This window comes from Serinus canaria, chromosome 9, assembly GCF_022539315.1.
Source record: "Serinus canaria isolate serCan28SL12 chromosome 9, serCan2020, whole genome shotgun sequence".
Lineage (NCBI taxonomy): Eukaryota > Metazoa > Chordata > Aves > Passeriformes > Fringillidae > Serinus > Serinus canaria.
This window is the reverse complement of record NC_066323.1, coordinates 23,262,947-23,282,532: the sequence shown is the minus strand read 5'-3', so window position 1 is coordinate 23,282,532 and position 19,586 is coordinate 23,262,947. Positions and strand designations below refer to the sequence as shown.

The 19,586-nt window shown below is 45.5% G+C and overlaps 1 protein-coding gene across 1 annotated transcript in view; it reads left to right on the top strand.

Annotated features, from left to right (window-relative positions):
- LOC103815703 (glypican-5-like) overlaps positions 1 to 19,586 on the top strand; it is a 362,048-nt gene that overhangs the window by 200,150 nt on the left and 142,312 nt on the right. Inside the window, exon 7 of the mRNA XM_018913241.3 lies at positions 3,294 to 3,414. Coding sequence (XP_018768786.2) covers positions 3,294 to 3,414 — 121 coding nt within the window. The remainder of the gene's footprint in view (positions 1 to 3,293; positions 3,415 to 19,586) is intronic.

Here is a 19,586-nt window from a genome sequence, read left to right as displayed (position 1 = left end):
TCCCTGTACTTCACAGTGGGTCAACCAGGAGTTTGTGGCACATGATGAACTGTGCTGGCGCATTCAAAGTAATGCTTGGTGCATACAGGTAAATGGCGAAAAGCTGGGTTTGTGAGGCTGGTGGGGTTTTTTATAATTTGCTTTTGTATTTTTTAAAGTATCACAGCTTAGGCTGATCAATCAATGGAATAACCCTGGCCTGAGGCTTGAGGTCTGGATGAAAATTGTCTGCACAAGCTGTTCCTGGGCTCCAGGGTACCAGTTCCTCTCAGGAGTGCTCCAGTGGCAATATTTTAGTACAGCTTTCCTGGACATTCCTGCTGACATTCCTGGGTTTAGTTGGAACAAAGTACTGGAGCTGTAACCAGAGTTAACAATTCTATACTCCAATATTTCAGTGAAATTGCAGGTTATTAAATAAAGCAAGCCAATTCCTGATCTTTCTTAATGTACATTTCCAGTAATTCAGGATCTGATGTCAACAAAAAAAAATGGTTTAGATAGTGCAAAGGAGTAAAATAATCAGATTATCTTTCAGGAAATGTATAGTGTTTATTCCAAAGCATTGTGAGGTGGTACAGAGGTAGTAAAGGCTCTGCACTCTGCAGGGTGGTGCTTTGGGTCAGATGGACACAAGGGCTGTTCCAGTCAGGCTTTGCCTCCTGGCTGGGCTGGGCTGGGCTGGGCTGGGCTGGGGGTTTGCTCCCTTCTGGCTGGGTGTGCAGTTCTCTGCCCTGCCTCCTCCTCCTCCTCCTCAGGAGCTGGAGCCCCTCTTCTCTCAACGCACCATCCTCTCTCAAATCACCACCTTCTCTTAAATCACCACCTTCTCTCAACACACCATCCTCTCTCAACTCACCACGCCGCGCTCAAATCACCACCTGCGCGGCAAGCACCAGCCTCTCGCAACGCACCAGCCTCGCTCAACGCACATCCGCTCGCAACTCACCAGCCTCTCTCAAATCACCATCCTCTCAACTCACCACGCACCATCCTCTCTCAACTCACCATCCTCTCTCAACTCACCATCCTCTCTCAACTCACCATCCTCTCTCAACTCACCATCCTCTCTCAACTCACCATCCTCTCTCAACTCACCATCCTCTCTCAAATCACCATCTCCTGCTTGCTCTGTCTCCCCAGGCTCGGGGCTGTCCTAGCAGGGATCTCCCAGGGAGAGCACACAGGACAGCACAGATTGGAAGCACATTTTTATAACATGAATTTCACTCTGTACATCATCAGGACAGCAGCATCTAAGCAGAAATATTTTGTCATCTGCCATTTTTTCATCATTTCTGTTGGTACTGGTTGAACAATTCCACTGTGATCAACAAGGGCTAAACCAGATTATTATGGGAAAACCCCAGAGCTGCCTTTGTGCCCTGCAAGTCTTTCTCCTCCTTTTCCAGCAGCTTTTTACCCCCCTCACGGGGCAGATCCCATCTGTTTCACACTCTGGTTGCTTTTCTGGGCTTTTCCACTGGGGCAGGTCACAGTCCAGACTGTTGTATTCACAGGGGAGAGAGAATGATGCATCTGACTCCATCTTATCAGAGGGCTAATTAATTACTTTATTATACTATATCATTCTATACTATAATTACATTTCATCTAAACTGAATCTGCCAAGCACTCAACTGCTCACACTGCCCAGAATCTGGTGACTGTCACCCAACAGTCCTGACACACACACACACCTGGCCCTGACAGGCCAAGGAACCAAAACACCATCACTGGTAAACAGTCTCCATATTTCATTCTAACTTTGGCACAAACACAGGCACAGCAAATGGGATAAGAACTGTTTCTGGGAAGAATCGTGCCTTGGCTTTTCTCTGTGAACAGAAATGTGGTGACACCAGACCAGGCTGGGCCACTTCTGATGTGCTGCTGGTGGCACCAGGGAGGTGAAGGAGCTGAAGCAGGATTCCCACAGATTCCATGCAGCCTGGGGCAGGTGGAGTTTAGTTAAGCCGTGTGACGAATCTAACTGTGAACAGCAGCAACATCTGTGCAGAATGAATGCATAGCTCCAGAGCTTGAAAGAGGGAGTCCTTATCCATGGGTGGAACTTGAAGGATGGGAGAGCCCCTTTGTGTCCATGGGCTGTGAACTCACTCACTCACTCACTCACTCACTCACTCACTCACTCACTCACTCACTCACTCCCTCCCTCCCTCCCTCCCTCCCTCCCTCCCTCACTCCCTCACAGTGGCCCTGTTCTCCTGGTGATGATGTGTGGAAGGGAGGATTTAGCAGCAGCAGTGAGTGTGAGCTCCTGAGCCTGGCTTTGCCCATTTTGGTCCCTCTGAGGGCTCTGGCATTGCTGCTGCTGCTGCTGCTGCTCTCTGCACTCTGCATGTCTGTGCAAACTCCATGCACTGCTGGAGGTTTGTAATTGCACTTAGGGGCAGTTGATGGAGCCTGGTGAGTCATGGGGAAAACAGCAATGTCCTTTTGCCAAAAAATGGCAGATGACAACACCCCAGCCAGCCCAGAGGTTTCTTTATCCAGGGTAATACTGGTGTAAACCTCCAGAGAAATTCCAACAGCTCTAACCAGGGGTGAATGCAGAGCAGTGAAAAGGAAAACCCTTGCATTTTGCTGCTGTGGGGGAGTTTCTGGTCAGACAAAGCAGCACACACAGGGAATCCCCAGACTGGTGCAGGCCAGGAGCTGACCCATTGCATTGAAGTTCTCCTGTTGTACAGCTAGATGATCTCAGGAAGCTGTGTCACATGTCCCTGTACTTCCACAGTGGGTCACCAGGAGTTTGTTTGCACATGATGAACTGTGCTGAGCATTCAAATAATGCTTGGTGAATAAAGGTAAAGGCAGGTAAGGTGCAGCAGAGTTGTGGATTTTTAGAATCCACTCCACCCTTGGATTCAGAGTAATAGTTCAGGTGGGTTCTTCCTGGGGACACAAGTCCAGCTGGGTCTGCTTCTGAGCCCTGCCCTCATTTTGGGTGTGTTGTGGCATGCTGCTGCATGGAAGAACTTGAGAATGTTAGTTACAAATGTTCAAATGTTAAATTAGGAATGAAACAAACCTCTCCATGGTTTATGAAATTGCTGCTGGTTCATGACTTGAATAGTTAAAAGTGGTAAATGATACTGCAAGAAACTGTGACTTTTATTCTAGTTGGTGTATTTTAAAACATAAATATTCATAATAAATATCATTCCCATTTGCAAAACATTTTCTCTTTGTAAGTCCCTTGTAATACAGTTCTTGATTCTGATGGATGTGGTTCCAGTCCCTGATGTGTTATTGCTTCTGTTTTTCAGTTATACCAGCAGAGTTGTTTCCAATGGACTGAAGGCACAAATTAATAATCCAGAACTGAAAGTCAGAGGATTGGACCCACTCATCAAAAATTTAATTGATAAACTTCAGCACTTTAATCAAGTAAGTGACTTCCAAGATAAAACCATTTTATCATGGAGCTGAAGGTAAAATCTCCAGGTGGAGATTCATGTTCATATTCCATCATCATACCCCACCCTGCAGGACTGCAGGCCTGAGGTGGCTGTGGTGTGGGTTTGGCTGAAGGCAGCTGAAGATCCCATTGTCCCAGCTGGGCTGTGAGCTCCAGTGGGGCAGAATTCCCTGGGAATTGCTCCCTGGCTGCTGCTGAGGTGCCCCAGGAGCCTGGGCTGCTCCTGCTGGGACACTCCTCTGGTTGTGCAGCTTCCTGCTCCTCCCTGTGGGGTTGAGCTCTTTTCTGACCCAGAGTTGGGGCAGCTGAGAGGTGTTTTAAGCACTTTTATTCCATTTTCAGTCTCATGAGAAGGGGGAGACAATACAGATATTGTAATTCATGCCATCATCATCAGAAGCCAGTTGTTTCCTAATTACAATAAATTCTAAACATTTCTTGGCCTATCAGCTCTAGCCACACCATGCTGTATATGCCCTGAAGTTAATCATCTAAAATTACTCTTTGTGGGTCCTACTGCAGTGCATCTTTCATAGTTCCATTTCTCTAAAGTATCCAGTCTTATTTGCCAGGCCATCCTTTGAAAATGACTTCTAGTTCCATTTCTGTCTCACCAGTGTCTGTCCCATTCCAGGGCATTTCTAAATCTGCACTTCTTACCTCAAGGTTTGCATACACGTGCACTCACTGTGTGAGCTTTCTGTCAAGCTCTGAAAATTCTCTACCAATCCATTTCCCACACTCAGGGCTGTAGAACCAACAGATCAAACCCAAAATGAGCCTGTGAGGGTGTGACAGCCATACTGGGAATGCTGAAGTCAGGACAGGGGGTGCTCCAAGATGAATTCACCTTGCTCCTAGAAAAACATTTCCTTTACAGGCTTCTTCTGCTCAAAAGTTCAGGTAAACTTTGGGTTTGTCAGAGATGTGGTTAAGCTGTGCCTGCCTCTGCCATCTCTGTGGGTCCCACAGATGCTTGTGGCACTGGAAGAAATCACATGGGACTCTGTGGTGTTTGCAAGGTGAGAGATGAGAACCTGACTCCAAGTTCTCAGAAGGCTGATTTGTTATTTTATGATATTGTATTATAATAAAGAATGCTATACTAAAGCTATACTAAAGAAAAAGATACATCAGAAGGCTTAACAAGAATGAATAATAAAAACTTGTGACTGACTCAGAGAGTCTGACACAGCTGGCTGGGATTGGTCACTAATTAAAAACAATTCACATGAAACCAAACATTCACCTGGTGGTAAACAATGTCCAAGCCACATTCCAAAGCAGCAAACACAGATAATTATTGTTTACATTTTTCTCTGAGGCTTCTCAGCTTCCCAGGAGAAGAAATCCTGGCAAAGGGATTTTTCAGAAAATATCACAGTGACAGGATTCCATTTTCTTCATGGTGGAAGAAGCTGAGCTGATTAAAAACCACACAGATTTATAGACAGTTATGATTCAGGTGGACCTGGTTGGTCCTCAGTCAGTATCCCTGACACCAGTGGCTCATTAGACACACCACCCTCTTGTAAACATTCTTAGGAGAAAACAACACCAGCTGCAAAGATTAGGAATTGTTTTAATTTCTTCTCTGCTGTGCTGGTGTTCACAGGGGTCCCAGGATGAGGGAATAGATGAGAATCTTGACTCCATGTTTCAGAAGGCTGAGTTATTACTTTATTAAATATATTATATTAAAAGAAAATGATATATTAAAGCTACACTAAAAGCATAGAAGAAAGGATTCCATCAGAAGGCTGGCAAGGAATAGAAAGGAATGATAATAAAATCTTGATGACCAGAAAGTCCAAGACAGCTGGACTGGGATTGGCCATTAATTAGAAACAACCCCATGGACCAACCAAAGATGCACCTGGTGCATTCCACAGCAGCAGAGAATCATTGTTCACATTTCATTTCTGAGGCCTCTCTGCTTCTCAGGAGAAAAGATCCTAGCAAAAGGATTTTTTGTAAAATATGTCAGTGACACTCTGGAGTTCCCCAGAGCAATGCTGGGATGTTTGTCTGCCTCTCTTCCCTGAGCAGTTGTCAGTAGCCACACCCATGGCTCTCCTGGTGCTGCTGCCCTCCTCCAGAGCTCAGTGTGTGCCTGGGATGCTCAGGGAGCTCCCCAGCTGGAGCCAGCAGCTTTAAGGAGATTGATTTTCATTTAGAGCAGGCATGTTCTGCTGGCAGCCTGCAGGGATGCTCTCAGCAGAGGGGTGTGCACTCCAGTCTGCTCATTTCCATCAGGAAAGAGTGTGGGGATGGAAAGAGTGGGGAACACCCTGGTGGGTGGGTGGGTGGGTGGGTGGGTGTGCAGCAGGAAGAATCACCTGCACAGGTAAAACTGAGGGGAGCTGCTCAGTCAGGATCTGGGAGGTTGTTAAGGCTGTGGCTGGAAGTCAGGAATTCCTCTGCTTGCTCCTAAAAAAATGCTCCTTACCTCTCATCCACCAAATCTATAAATCCATAATCTAGGCTGTAATTAGTGTTTTTAATAAATCCTGCTGGTCTGGAAATTCTCCTGTTCTGAAGGCTGCAGTTTAGGGATGCTTTGTGTTTGATTTAACTCACCATGGGGGATTACAACCACCAGTCTGGTGCAGTGCTTAATATTGCACTGCAATGGGCATTCTGTGGTCAGATTGATGAAAAGGATAATTCATTATTTATCTATCTTTGCATGGTATAAAGCAGAGTGTTAATTTACTTTATGAATATTAGATATATCCATCTGTGTAATAGTGCTCTATAAACACTGACAATAGGAAATAGTTAGAAATAGATTAAATCAAAAGTAGATGTGTATTGGAAATTCTGTTTCTTTGTCTGCTGTAGAAAAATAAAAATCTGCCTGCTCTGAGCTGCATACCAATTTTCTTAAATTACATACATTTTAAAAACAGTCTCAGAAAGCACTTTTTAGCCAGCAGATTAAATCCAGCTCTTGGCTCTGTCTGTAAGTTGGAAGTGTTGCTTTTTGGTACTTGTAAGAGTTTCAGGAGAATATCTTCTTTAAGTAAATGTAACTCCCATCAGATTGAGGTGCTTAGCAAGAATGGATTCCAAGGATGAAGGATTAAACAGAATACTGATTATTGCCCTAAGATGGTTTGTTCTTAAGTACTTAGAATAATATAAAATCCTTTGATCATAATTTTAGTAAGATTTCTTTGGAGATCAAAGCATCAAAGAAGTTGCTAAATATCTGAGGCTTCCACATACAACATCAAACACATGTAGCTGTTTTCTACTGCTTGGATTTTTGTTTCAGTCGTGATATTATTGTACAAATAACAACTGACACTGAAAAGCCAATTAAATCAGGAGTTTAAAGTGACATCAATAGTGTGTGTAGACTGTAGAGTTACACAGAGTTCCATTCCTAACTTTACGGACAAATTGAATTTTTTCATTAAAATACATTTTTAAATTTCATTTTTTGAGTGATGTGTAGGGTGAAATGTAAGCACTGCTCAGATAAGGTGTTGTCTGTGTATCTCCTGAAACATTTGCAGCACTGTTTGGAGCAGTGGGTGCACAGAGAGGCAGTGCCAGAGGGGCAGGAAGCCTGGGGAGCAGAGAGCAGAGCCATGCCCACAGTGTGCATCAAGGGGATCTGGTGTGTCTGGGCCCCAGCAATCTCCAAGCCCTTCCATAATATTGCTGAACTCCCAGAGGAAAGAATATCCCTGGGTTAGGAGAAGGCTGTGAGGAGATTTTTAAAGGAATCACATTTCTGTCTCAAGGAAACGAGCTGGGTCTGTCCCTCAGGGAGCCTGGACCTGCTGGATTTCACTTTCTCTCTGGTGTCAGAGGGGTTTGAAATCAGAATAACCTGCTCTGGATCCGTTTGCTGAGGCTGGGGAGAGCTATGTTCAAATCAACAGGATTCATTTTCCTACCAGATTTGCCTTAGCTCAGCAGTTCCAAAGGATTTCTGGAGCAAATCTCATTGCTGCTGTCTGTGATGTTTCACTTCCACCTCCTCCTTCCACTCCTCCTCCTGAGCAGCCTCTGTCAGGCCAGCAGGGCTTGGCCACTGTGAGCAGGAGTGGCTCTGGCCAGCCAAAAATTCCCTGGCTGAAATCCCACCCTGACTGGCTTTGCCCTTCCTTTATGAGCTCCATGGCATGTCCACAGAGATAAAAAATCCAGTAACTCCACTGACCCTAAATCTCCTGGCTGTGAACAAAACTCTTGTTCTGCTCCTGTTCTGGCTGGTGCATCCCAGCTCCATGTCACAAATAATCTGTATGCAAGGCATCTTCCATTCCTGCTGTCACTTAGGCTGAAATGCCACTTTGGTGGAGATTAGAGAAGCTCCTCATTTTTTATTTTTTTTTCATCTGGGACTTAAATCCTCAGCACATCGTTGTTGTTTTTTTTTTTTTTTCCCTAAAATGATTATGCAAATAGCAGGCTATTTTATATCCACTTGGCAAAGCTGGGAGTAAAGTGAAATGTAGAGAATATTATTCAACAATTACTGTTATTTGCATCCCTGACAGATAAGGTGGTTGAAGGGTTTATTGTTAGTGGCTGATTCACATATCAATAGAATTACTGAGCTACAATTTACAGTAACTTCTGGTAATGCAAAAACACATCAAGTGAAGTCCCAGGTTGATGGGGGGGAAAAGCAGCAGAAATAACATCTTTTCCTCCCTCTTTTTTGTGAACAGAGCAGGTGTGAGCCACAACTGATGTTAAACACCATGATGCCCCATTGCACCTTTTTTGAGTGCTGCTTCTTGCCACAAAATCACACTGAAATGTTTCAATGTTACTCTTCAGCCTAATGCTTTTCACAGTTCAAACTGAACTGGTTCTCAGGCCAAGGTTAAAAATCCTCAAGGATCAATTGCCCTGAGAAGAAATGAGAATGCTGGGAAAAGTGAAAAAGCTGTGCCTGTGCCCTGACTAGCAGGGAGGTATCAACATTCTCAAGGGATTCTAATACAATAAGCATTATACAGGTTTGACTTACTTGGTTTTTGTCAGCCTGAATCCCCTCCTGACAGGTTTTGTGAATCAGTGTGTTTTGCTCCTGTCAGAGATGAGTGCTCAGGGCATGGCTGGAGTTCAGGGTAGTGCAGAAAATGAGAGTAATGTCAAAGCAAATCTTTCTGAATGGGGACCCATGTATTTTATTTTTTTCCTCTCTGCCAGAGTCTCATGGACCTGCCAGCTGAGCTAAGAAATGCCTGTAACTTAATTCCTTTCAGACCTCCATACAGAGGGTTCTGTTAGAGCAGAGTTCAAAGCAGCAGCACTGAGATGTTTCATTCCAATAACATGAGCCAGCCATAATTTAATCTTGAAAGTGAATTTAGTTGAGTTATACAATAGGGAATAATACAATAAATCATTTAAGTAGTGCTTAATTTAAAAGTGTGTATTTTTTTAAGACATCTACAAAATTTATTACCTTGTGGAGTTTTTATATGAGATATGAGTGGAGACAAGTTGGTTTGATTTTTAGCCAGAGTTGTAGCTGACTTGGACTAGGATTCTGAATTTTCTGTTCTTGGTTTCATCCAGAGAAAGCATGGAAGGAAAGGCATCACCTGAGAAAGATTGTTGCTCTCCTTCTTCTGTCCCCTGGTATTTCAAAGCCCCCCCAGGCTTTGAACAGGAACCACTGCTTGTCCCCCCCAGCCCTCCCCAGAGCTGTCACTGTCACAGAAATGGCATTGTCCCCTCCCAGCAGTGACAGCTGCTCAGGACACAGCAGAGGTGGCACTTCTCCAGGGCAGCCTCAGCTTGTCTGCAGCCAGGTAAAATGCAGTTTTTCACTGCAGGAAGCACCTCTGCAGCTGTGCTGGTCCTTTCTGAACTCACCTCCCTGGGAAGGCACTAACAGCCCCCAGCCCCTTTGTCTCCCAAAGCAAAGAGCAGGGATAATTGATTTAATTTATTGGCTGATTAATGGATAGCACCAAGACATGCACATACTAGAGGAAAATGAAGACAGAATTAATGAAACCTGAAACAATTATGTTGAGGATCTTGTGAAGACCAGGAAAGACCAAATGAACTGAATTGTTTTGGTTTTTTATTTCCTGCCCTGCTGCATAAAAATTGTTCACCCTCATAGTCAAATAAACTATCATCTCAGATTTCTTCAGCAATTACACAAAATTTGTTTCTCATCCTGGTTTTTTTTTCAATATGTTTGTCCTTAGTGGATTCATGGGCAGTTTTTCTTCTCCCCTGCTAAGATAAATACATCTTTGCTTCCAGATATGGATGCTGAATGTTCAGCTCTGAGATAAGTTGTGATCTTTTTCACAATCCATATGCAATGAAACAGTTCATCCCAATGCTTGAAACAATCCAGTTTACTCAGAGATTGAGAATGATCTTCCTCTGTGTGGTCTCTTCTGTGTGGTTTTCTGTTTCTTAGGAAATACAGATATATATATATATATATATGTGTGTGTAAATGTAAATGTAAAAGCAGAGCAGCTGACAGGAATTTTGTCACTGGGCTGTTCATCTGGAGATGTGGGGTCTCCTCATCCAGGGCTGGGCAGCTCCAGGCTGTGGGCACAGTGGTTTTCTTCTCTCCAATCCTCCAGGATTTTAAGAAGAAAGGCAGTTTGGAAGTTCTAACCTTAGTTCTCTTGTGGCACTAAAACTCCTGTCAAAGCCAGAGGTTTGTCCATGAATCAGAACAGGAGAATTCTTTCTAGTCCAGGGCACTGAGAAAACATCACTGGAACATTGTTTTGTGGGCAGCATATGTTAAAATTGTAATTTGGTGCTAATTGAGATCCAAACCATCCCTGGCTGAAACCAGTGAACTTTTGCTGCTCTGAGGGCTGCAGGTTATTTGTTTGGGTTTTTTAAACACAGTTACTTGAGATAGAATTAAATAATTTTAATTAGAATTGAGAAATTACCTTTTAGTACTAGAACCAGCAGCAGGATTTCAGTGGAAACAGTAATGTGAAATACTGGCTCCACTAAAGTAGAATTTAGCATTTTAAAACAAGACAAATCTAAACCTCAGTGTAAATCCAGCATATCTTATTATATGCTAGCAAATATATAATGCTAAAATGGCCTTTTATTATTCATGTGTTGTGTCTCAGAGTGTGCTGTGCTATTTGTCTTGCAAGCCTTCTCAGAAATTATTTGCCCAGATGGACCATTGCATGTGTTTTGTTTTGCTCATTGTGGGAAATTAGTCTTAATAAATCAAAATCACATCTTGAATCTCAGAAGTGACTGGAGCCAAGTGGGGGAGAGGAGGGCAGAGCTCCTGTTCCCATCTAGAACAGAGCCAAAGCATTTCACCCACAGGAGAACACAGCTGGGAGAGTTTTACTCTGAAAAAACAAATGTGGGCTCTGTCCCTGGGGTGGGTGCCCAGCTCTTGCAGCTGCTGAGTGGAACCTGAGCCCTGGAAGTGTTTTGGGTGCTCTGTGGAATTGCTGGGGAGAGGATGGAGGAGGGATGTGCAGTGAGCTGGGCAGGGCAGGGTGGGGGCTGCAGTGAGCACCAGGGCCAGGAGCTGCCCCTGCACTTCCCTTGGGGCTCTCACAGGGGAGGGGACTCGTGGACCTGGCCTGGTGGTCTGGATGGGAATTGATGGTTTTATAGACAGAAAGTCAGCATTGAATTGATGAACTGAAATTACTAACTCCTACTTCTTTTCTTCTTTTACCTATGTATTTTTCTGATCACTCCAGTCATTCTGAGCTACATGCATTGTTTAAGTAATTACCATTAGAAGTGAGATCATGGTATTTACTTTTGGTCTAATTCCTGAGGTACAATAACAGGCTTATTTTTGGAGGTGGTAAGTTTAGCATAATAGGAAAAGAAGGCAGAGCTTTATGGGTTTATCATTGTTTTCTTTAGGGTAAAGGTCTTGAAACAATTGATTGATCATTGTCCAAAAGCAAGAGCAAGGTCATTTTCCTCTCTTTCTGTTCTGCTGCTCAAGGGAGCAGGCAGGCAGAAAAAGCAGGGGAGGGAGCAGGACCAAGGCCATCAAACCCAGCCTTGTTCTGTGGAGCCCAGGTGGAGCTGCACTGCTGGGGTGAGTGGATTCCTCCTGCTGAAGGATTCAGCCACTTCCTGTGGGGAAATGTCAGGGTTTGATGCTGGCACAATGCCAGTGCCCCCATGAAAATATATTCTCCCCTTGGCTGCTGTGAGGTGTGACCAGGAATAGAGCAAAGCAGGCTCCAGCTTAGGAATGAAGGAAAGAACTTTATTAACTTACAATATGAAGAAAAGGAACACACAGAACTCAGAATGAAAACCTTCCTCCTCCTCCTCCCCCCAGTTTCCACCACCACACAAACTAGAACCTTAGATTCTCAATCCAGTTCTGATACCAAATGGGATCCAGGCCTCCTGAACAGCTGACCAGTGTGATCAAGCAGAAGCCCTTTATTGTTTACATGGCACACATATTTATAGATTCTGCAAACTGCTGAGTACACACTGCTTGGTTGGTGCCTTTGTCTCGTTCCCTCCTTTTCTGCCTGCATTTCTCACAGCATGGCACTGCTTACAGTCCAGGAGCTTCACAGTCCTCTCTTACCCAGCTCCTGCAGTCTTGGTATTCAGTTTCTCAGCCTCTTCTTTCTTAATTTAGCACAGTTTATGTTCCAGTAGCCTGGATGAATTCCTGAGGCTCTGATACCAGACTGAGAAGCAGTGCTGGTGCACACCATGGCCAAACCCTTGCAAATGCATTGCAGCAGCTCCCCAGCTCCAGCAAACCTCGTGGTTCCAGCAGTGATTTGGGTTGAGTTCAGCACAGCTGGGTGAGCCAGACCTGGGCTGGAAGCCAGCTCAGGGGTCCCTGTGAGCCTGGGTTGGCTGCCCAGTGCCAGGGAGCAGGTCCTGGACAGCACCTGCAGCCCTCAGGGTTGGGTCACTGAGCTGGGACAGCTTCAGGTGAGATGTTCTTACCTGTCTGCCCAGGCAAGCACCCTCTGAGCCTGTGTCCTCAGTGCAGGGTGTGGGGAGTTAAAACCTGTGGGTGTTTGGTGCCATGTGAGCAGTCTTGTCCTGCTTGGAGAGCAGAAGAGCTGATGGTGAGGTGAGGTGAGGCTGTCCAAACTTCCCAGGGTGGTCTCTGAAGGAGGGAACAGGGCCATGAGCAAGGCAGAGGAGTTCTTGCTCTCCCCTGCTCTTCTGTCAGTGTCTGTTGCCTTACACTTTGGAATTCAGAGAGCAAGGCTGAGTGCTGGAGAGAGGCCTTGCCAGCAAGAGCTTTTCTCTTCTGCTTAGGGAAACATTCCCAAGGAATTAGTGAATAGGAGGACAAAAGGGAACAATCCTCTTGTTCCAGGCAGAGCCACTGCTGTGAAACAGCATTTTTTGTCACTTCAAAGAAATTCAGTCTTAAAAGAGGCCTGTTCTGCCTCTGACACTGGCACTGGTTTGGTGTTGTGCATAGCACTTGTAAAGGTTTGGGTATCTCACACCTCCCACAGCCCTGAGCCAGGCTGGGAGTTCACCAAACCCAGAACTGATCCTAGCTTATCACACTCTCATTTTCCTCATCCCTTCACAAGCAGGATGTGTGTAGGATCAACCTAATTAGTAAAATCCAAAATCACCAGTCAGACACGGTCACTGCTGCCCCTGCTCTGTGATCCAAAGCAGGATGCAGCTCTGAAATGCCCACAGAGCTCCTGGAGCTTCTCTGCAGCCTGTTCCCCAAAGCTGGGGGATCTCAGAGCTGTGGCTGCTGGGCTGGGCTCCCCAGGAGCAGGGAGGTGCCCTCTGCCCCACCTCAGAGCTGGGAGCCTGCTGGAGTCCCAGCTGGGGGGGTCCCACTCTGGGTGTCTCTGGCTCTGGGCTGAAGGCACTCCAGACAGTGGGTTCATGGTGGGACTCAGGTGTTTATTATTTCTTACCAGTAAAACAGTCTCACTGCTGGGAGTTCTGCACCTTTTCATCAGAAGGCACAAAATGCCCAACAATCTCTTGGCACAAGGGCTTGTGAGACTGAACTCTCCCATTAAGAGCTGACACCTGGATTATTTCCCTTTTACCCCAATAACTGATCCCACAGAGCCCCCAGTGCAGACTTTTCTGCCCAATTCCAAAATGCCACCCAAACCCATGGAGAAGGAGGAAGAAGAAGGTGAAGAAGAAACCCAGGACAGCACCCTGTGCCTCCATCTTGCTGCCATCCACAACATCCTAAAAACCCCAAACCCTCAATTTCTCACCCAGTGACACACCCACACTGCTCTCTATGATCTATTGCACACTTTGGTGGGTTCCAGTCTATCTTGGGGTCTGGGGAACTTTCTCCATGGATGAGGGTCAGAGTCAGAGCTGCCCTGGGGGTCAGGGCACCCCAGAGCAGACAGAGGAATATTCCCAGTGCCCTGGGCTTGCACAGGAGCCCTCTGCCATCCTGGTCCTGACACATCTCTCCTCAAGTGCAGCAATTCCTGCTTCTCCAGGGAAACACTTCTCCCTCAGCAGCATCAATCCTGTGTGGCTGCCAGCCTGTTTTCTTGCAGAGCTCAGTGCTGCACACTGATCTCACTGACCAGAATTCCCACCATTCCCACCAGAGGCTGAGGGTTACCTGCCAGCCTCACCTGCCTGCTGACTGACATGGGTGAGCAGGGAGTGAGCCCAGCAGTGAGTGTTGTAGTCTTTTATCAATAAGGTACTAAATGGCCAACTGTCTCTTGTTACAAGGTTTTTAACGTTTAACTATCTAATTAAGAAATGACACCTAAATTATTTTCACTTTTAACCTAATAACTAATCACTTGAAGTCTGCAATGGGGACTTTCCTGTCTAATTATAACCTAAACCTATGAAGAAGAAGGAAGAAGAAGGTAAAAAAGAACAACCACTCTAAAACTAGAGTTTTAGAACTACCTAGAACTTGACTCTAGAACTACCAGTCTACTACCACTACCTCTATCTTGCCTTATGTATATTGCTATGCTCTAAAACTCCAAACCCTAAGTTTTTTACTCTGTGATCTTACACACTTCTAATTAAACTCCACAGCCATAATCTCAGTGTTATCAGTCAATTTTGGAAGCCTTTTCTACAGCTTCAGGTCAAAGGTAGTGCTCTCCTGGGGCTCAGAGCCTGTCAGTACAGAAAGTCTGAAATTCTCAGCATCCAGAACTGCAACACATGAGGTGTGAGAAAACCTTCTCACAGGGAGTATCCCTTCTGTTCATAACTGCTTGCTTCTTATTTTTTGTCTCCTTACTTTTGTGTCAGTTCTTGTAGGTTTGCAAAGAACATGAGTTCAGCTAATGTGAAAAGGTTTAGTAGGAATTTCACAAACCCTACCAGGCTCTCATTTTCACTACCTGTGACTTTTAGGAGCTTGTAGATTAGTCTTTACCCTTCATTTTACTGGCCTTTCTCCCCCATATTACAATGTTTTGTTTCTAAAAATGAGCCTCATTTGAGCCAATTTTACAACAATTGAGTTAGTTGTATTATTCAAAGGCACAACAAACTGAGTGTATCAGCTGATTTCATTCCACTCCAGACAGTCTGTGCAGTTTGCTCCCAACTCAGTTCAGCCCTGTGCAGGTACATGGTCTGAGGAGGAAAACCTAGCAAGGAATGGCTTTGGTCCTGGGAGACTTTGGCACAGTTTTCCATGAACATTGTTGCTGGTTGGGTTTGTTGTTTGTTTTTTTTTTTTCTCCTCTGTTTCTGTTGAGGTTGGGATTGAAGGCACTCCAGACAATATTTCGTGTTCAGACTCAGATGTTTATTATTTCTAATCTATATCACAGCCTTACAAGTCCTGAGTTCTACAGCATTCTACTAACAAGCTACAGAATGGCTCACTGTCTTTCTCTACAAGGCCTTTTAAGGATAAACTGTCCAATTAAGAAATGACACCCAAAGTATTTTTACTTTTAACCCAATAACCAACCACCCTTGACCAGCAATGTGGACTTTCCTGTCCAATCACACAAAACCACCCAGACCCATGGAGAAGAAGTGAAGAAGAAGGAGCAGCCTCTGCCCCAAACCTCCTCTTTGCCTTATATTTATTGCTATATTCCAAACCCTTAAACCTTAAACTCTGAGTTTTCCATTCTGTGATATTACACACTTCTATTCAAGCTGCACACAATGTCAGAATTCAGGGCATCCCTCTGGCTGTCCTGGATTGTCAGAACCCCTGCCAGGGGGCTCAGAGACCCTGGCACAGAGCCCAAGACACCTGTGACTTTGATTATGACCCGTGGAAAAAATTACCAACCTTGGATGAGGATCTGCAAGCCACAAAAGTCTAAGTAAAATAATAATTAGTTTGTCATGGGGTGAAAAATTGATTTTGGGGGCTTTTAGAATAGGGGTTCAGGAGGCAAGATGTAGGAATCTGGGCATGTCCAGTCTTGCTCCTTCTTCTTGGCCTCCATCTTCTGCTGTGATGTTGACACTTTGGGATTGGTTTAGAGTAGGAGCTCACTGTCTAACACAGGTGACAGGTATTGGGAAGTTATGGTAAATAATGTACAGGTAGGCCAGAGAAAGAATTTTATAGATGAGAAACAACAAACAGCCTTGAGAACAAGAATAGAAGAGTTCTGACTCCTTCTTCAACCACTGGGCTGGGAAAAGAGACTTTCAAACACATCTCGGGGTCACTGTGAGCAGCAGAAGCCCTGAGACCACAATCCCAGTTCTGTCATTCCATTCTGGAAGCCTTCTCCTCATCCCCTGGTCAATGCAGTGTTCTCCTGGGAGTCAGTGCCTGGCAGCACAGAAGGTCTGAAATTCTCAGCAGCCCAACTGTGTTGGGTTCCAGCACATTGCTCTGTGTGGGAATGGTGAAAACCAGACCTTCCTCAGCCTCTGTACAAGGCTGGGTCCAGCCCTGTGTGTGCCTGAAGGACAAAGTGCAGAGACCCCCACAGAGCACTGATGGGAGAGGCTGGCATGTAACAGTCAGCTGAGATTAAAGGCTTTTTTTTCAAAGTGCATTAGCAATAAAACTATTTTTACAGGCATTTATTTTAATTCTGAGTCTTCTAGCATCTTGTAGCAGCATTTAGTAGGCTGTAAAGTTACTACAGAGTAGTAGATAATTTGAGATTGCAAGGGACAGTCTGGAGACAATCCAGCCTTCTGTTGAAAGCAGGGATTTAGATTAGGTTATCCAGGGCCCTGTAAAACCAGGTCCTGCATCATTCCAGGGGGAGAGATTCCATCTCTTCCCCTCTTCCCTCTGCTTTGCGTTTGCTTGCTTATCTCTATGAAAATAAGTGCACTACTCTTAAATGCCTCACTTTTTCCTGTTTATTGTGTTCTCAGGGTCAAGGACGATAAGTCTTGGGCACAGAATAGGCACTTTATACACTGAAATATGTTCTAGTGAATAAAGCAGGAGCATTTATGGGGCTCATAGTGAGACACCTGGAAGTTCCTGCTTCCTACAGGAAAACACCCACAGGAAATGACAGCCAAGACAGACAGAGTGTCTCCATCTCTTGTGTGAGGCTGATTCCTGTTGGGACTTGGATTCCCAGAAGACAGGTGGATGTAAAGAAATGGAGAGTACTGATGAAGCAGCAGCCAGCTCGTTTTCAGAGCACAGGATTTGCATCCACTGGTGGGTTGGAGGGAAGTTTGCTGTGCACATGGTGCTGGGAAAGGCTGGGGTGTTACAGTGAGCAGCCATTTGCTCGTTGTTTTGAATAGCAGTGAGGTGTGTGCCACAGCTCTGGTGGGTTTGCAGACAGCTCTGCCTTCTGAACACAGATGGGACTCCTACCTTGAGTTGTGACTTCATGGTGGAAAATGCTGCTTAAAGGTTGGAGCTCTGTAGTCCTGAAAATGCCCAAGCCCTCAGTTTCTGTGCCCCTAACCACCTCAGGCTTTGGCTGGCTGGAGTGTCTTGCATTGCAAATATGATTTATTTACTATGCACTGTTCAGTGACACCTCCAATCTATCCTGCTTCCTGGGACTGTATGCATTTTAAATGAGATAATACATTTATTTCACTTGCCTTTTTGCTGCATCTGAAATGAGCCTGTGCCTCAGTACAGTTATGTGGGAGTGGCTCTACTTGGAGCTGAGTATTCCCAGTCCCAGATGTCATGGATGAACTTGTCATTATGCAGAACAGTGGCCCAGGAGAGCATTCTGAGTCCCTTCAGAACTGGGGAGCTCTGGTGTTTGTGAGGGTCCCCAGGACGAGGTGAGAGATGAGAATCTGACTCCAAGTTCTCAGAAGGCTGATTCATTATTTTATGATATTATATTATATTGAAAAATGCTATACTAAAGAAAGAGAAAGGGTACATGAGAAGGCTTAACAACAATGAAATAATAAAAACCTGTGACTGACTCAGAGAGTCTGACACAGCTGGCTGTGATTGGTCATTAATTTAAAACAATTCACATGAAACCAATCAAACATTCACCTGGTGGTGAACAATGTCCAAGCCACATTCCAAGGCAGCAGACACAGGAGCAGCAATCAGATAATTATTGTTTTCATTCCTCTCTGAGGCTTCTCAGCTTCCCAAGAGAAAATCTTGGGCAAAGAGGATTTTTCAGAAAATATCATGGTGTCAGGGAGCCTTGGTGTTGCCTTAACACCAACAGCCAAGTGAGGAATGAGAGGCAGTGATTCATGTGTAGGGATTGCACAGCTCCATCACAGCTCCCCCAGGCTGCCTTGGGGGCTGTGCAGAGCCCAGGCATCACTCTGGAGGAGATCCATCCTGTGGGCATCCTTTATCTCCTGCATCCCACCCAGGTGAGATGGGCAGCCTGTTATCACCTGCATCCCACCCAGGTGAGATGGGCAGCCTGTTACCACCTGCATCCCACCCAGGTGAGATGGGCAGCCTGTTACCACCTGCATCCCACCCAGGTGAGATGGGCAGCCTGTTACACCTGCATCCCACCCAGGTGAGATGGGCAGCCTGTTACCACCTGCATCCCACCCAGGTGAGATGGGCAGCCTGTTATCTCCTGCATCCCACCCAGGTGAAATGGGCAGCCTGTTATCACCTGCATCCCACCCAGGTGAGATGGGCAGCCTGTTACCACCTGCATCCCATCCAGGTGAGATGGGCAGCCTGTTATCACCTGCATCCCACCCAGGTGAGATGGGCAGCCTGTTATCACCTGCATCCCACCCAGGTGAGATGGGCAGCCTGTTATCACCTGCATCCCATCCAGGTGCTCCCCCAGCCCAAGGGTTTGGGGTGAGTGCTCAGGGAGCAGGAGCCTCCCAGCAGTGCAGCTCTCTGCCTCTCAGCAGTGGTGCAGGGCAGCAGTGCAGCTCTCTGCCTCTCCCAGCAGCCCAGAGCTCACAGGAAGTTCATGCAGCAGCCTTGGGGAGTGTTTGCAAAATTGGTGCAGTAAAGCAGACAAGCACCAGCATGTGTGATGTGCTCAAGCCCAGAATCAATCTTTACCTGTTCCCCTGACTTGGAAGATGTAAATAATTCCACTGGCTGTTCACACTGTGGAATTACAGCTGGATGCATGCTCAGAAATAAGAAAGATGCAGGGCCTGTGAGCCTTCTGAAGCTGAACTCTTGGTGTATTTGTTGCCTTCTTTGAGAGGATAAATCAAAATCCTGAGGCTTTTACCCCATTACCCTTCTCTGTTAACAACAGAGGGAATTAGGGAGGGTCCTCTGGTGAGGCTCACAGTAACCTCTGCTCCTTCAGCCCCCCAGTTTGTGTCAGGCTCACAGGAGTGTGCAACCCCAGCCCACACAGACACCCCCAGAGGGACAGGTAACAGCCTTGAATTGTTTAAAAGCAGCCACAATGTGTCCTCAGTCCTACACAGTTCAGGCACATCTGAAGATGAATTTAGGGTGGCCTCTACATGATTTTAATGTGTGTAACTAAGAGAAGAATACCCTGATGCACACAATGTGTTGTTTCCAACATTTAGGAAAGGTTTCCAGCTCTAATTTTTTAATAATTCTGATATGGAAGATCATTTTTCTATGTGATGAGGACTTTTTCACAGTTAAAAAAGTATGTCTAATAACTAATTGAAGTGGATTCAAGTGATAGTCAAATTTGAACAGAGCTTTTAATAGCCAGAAGCAAGTGAGCAGAATGCAGCCTGCTGATAAGGAGGCAGGGAGTGTTTTGAATGCTGCCATATGTCCAGATAC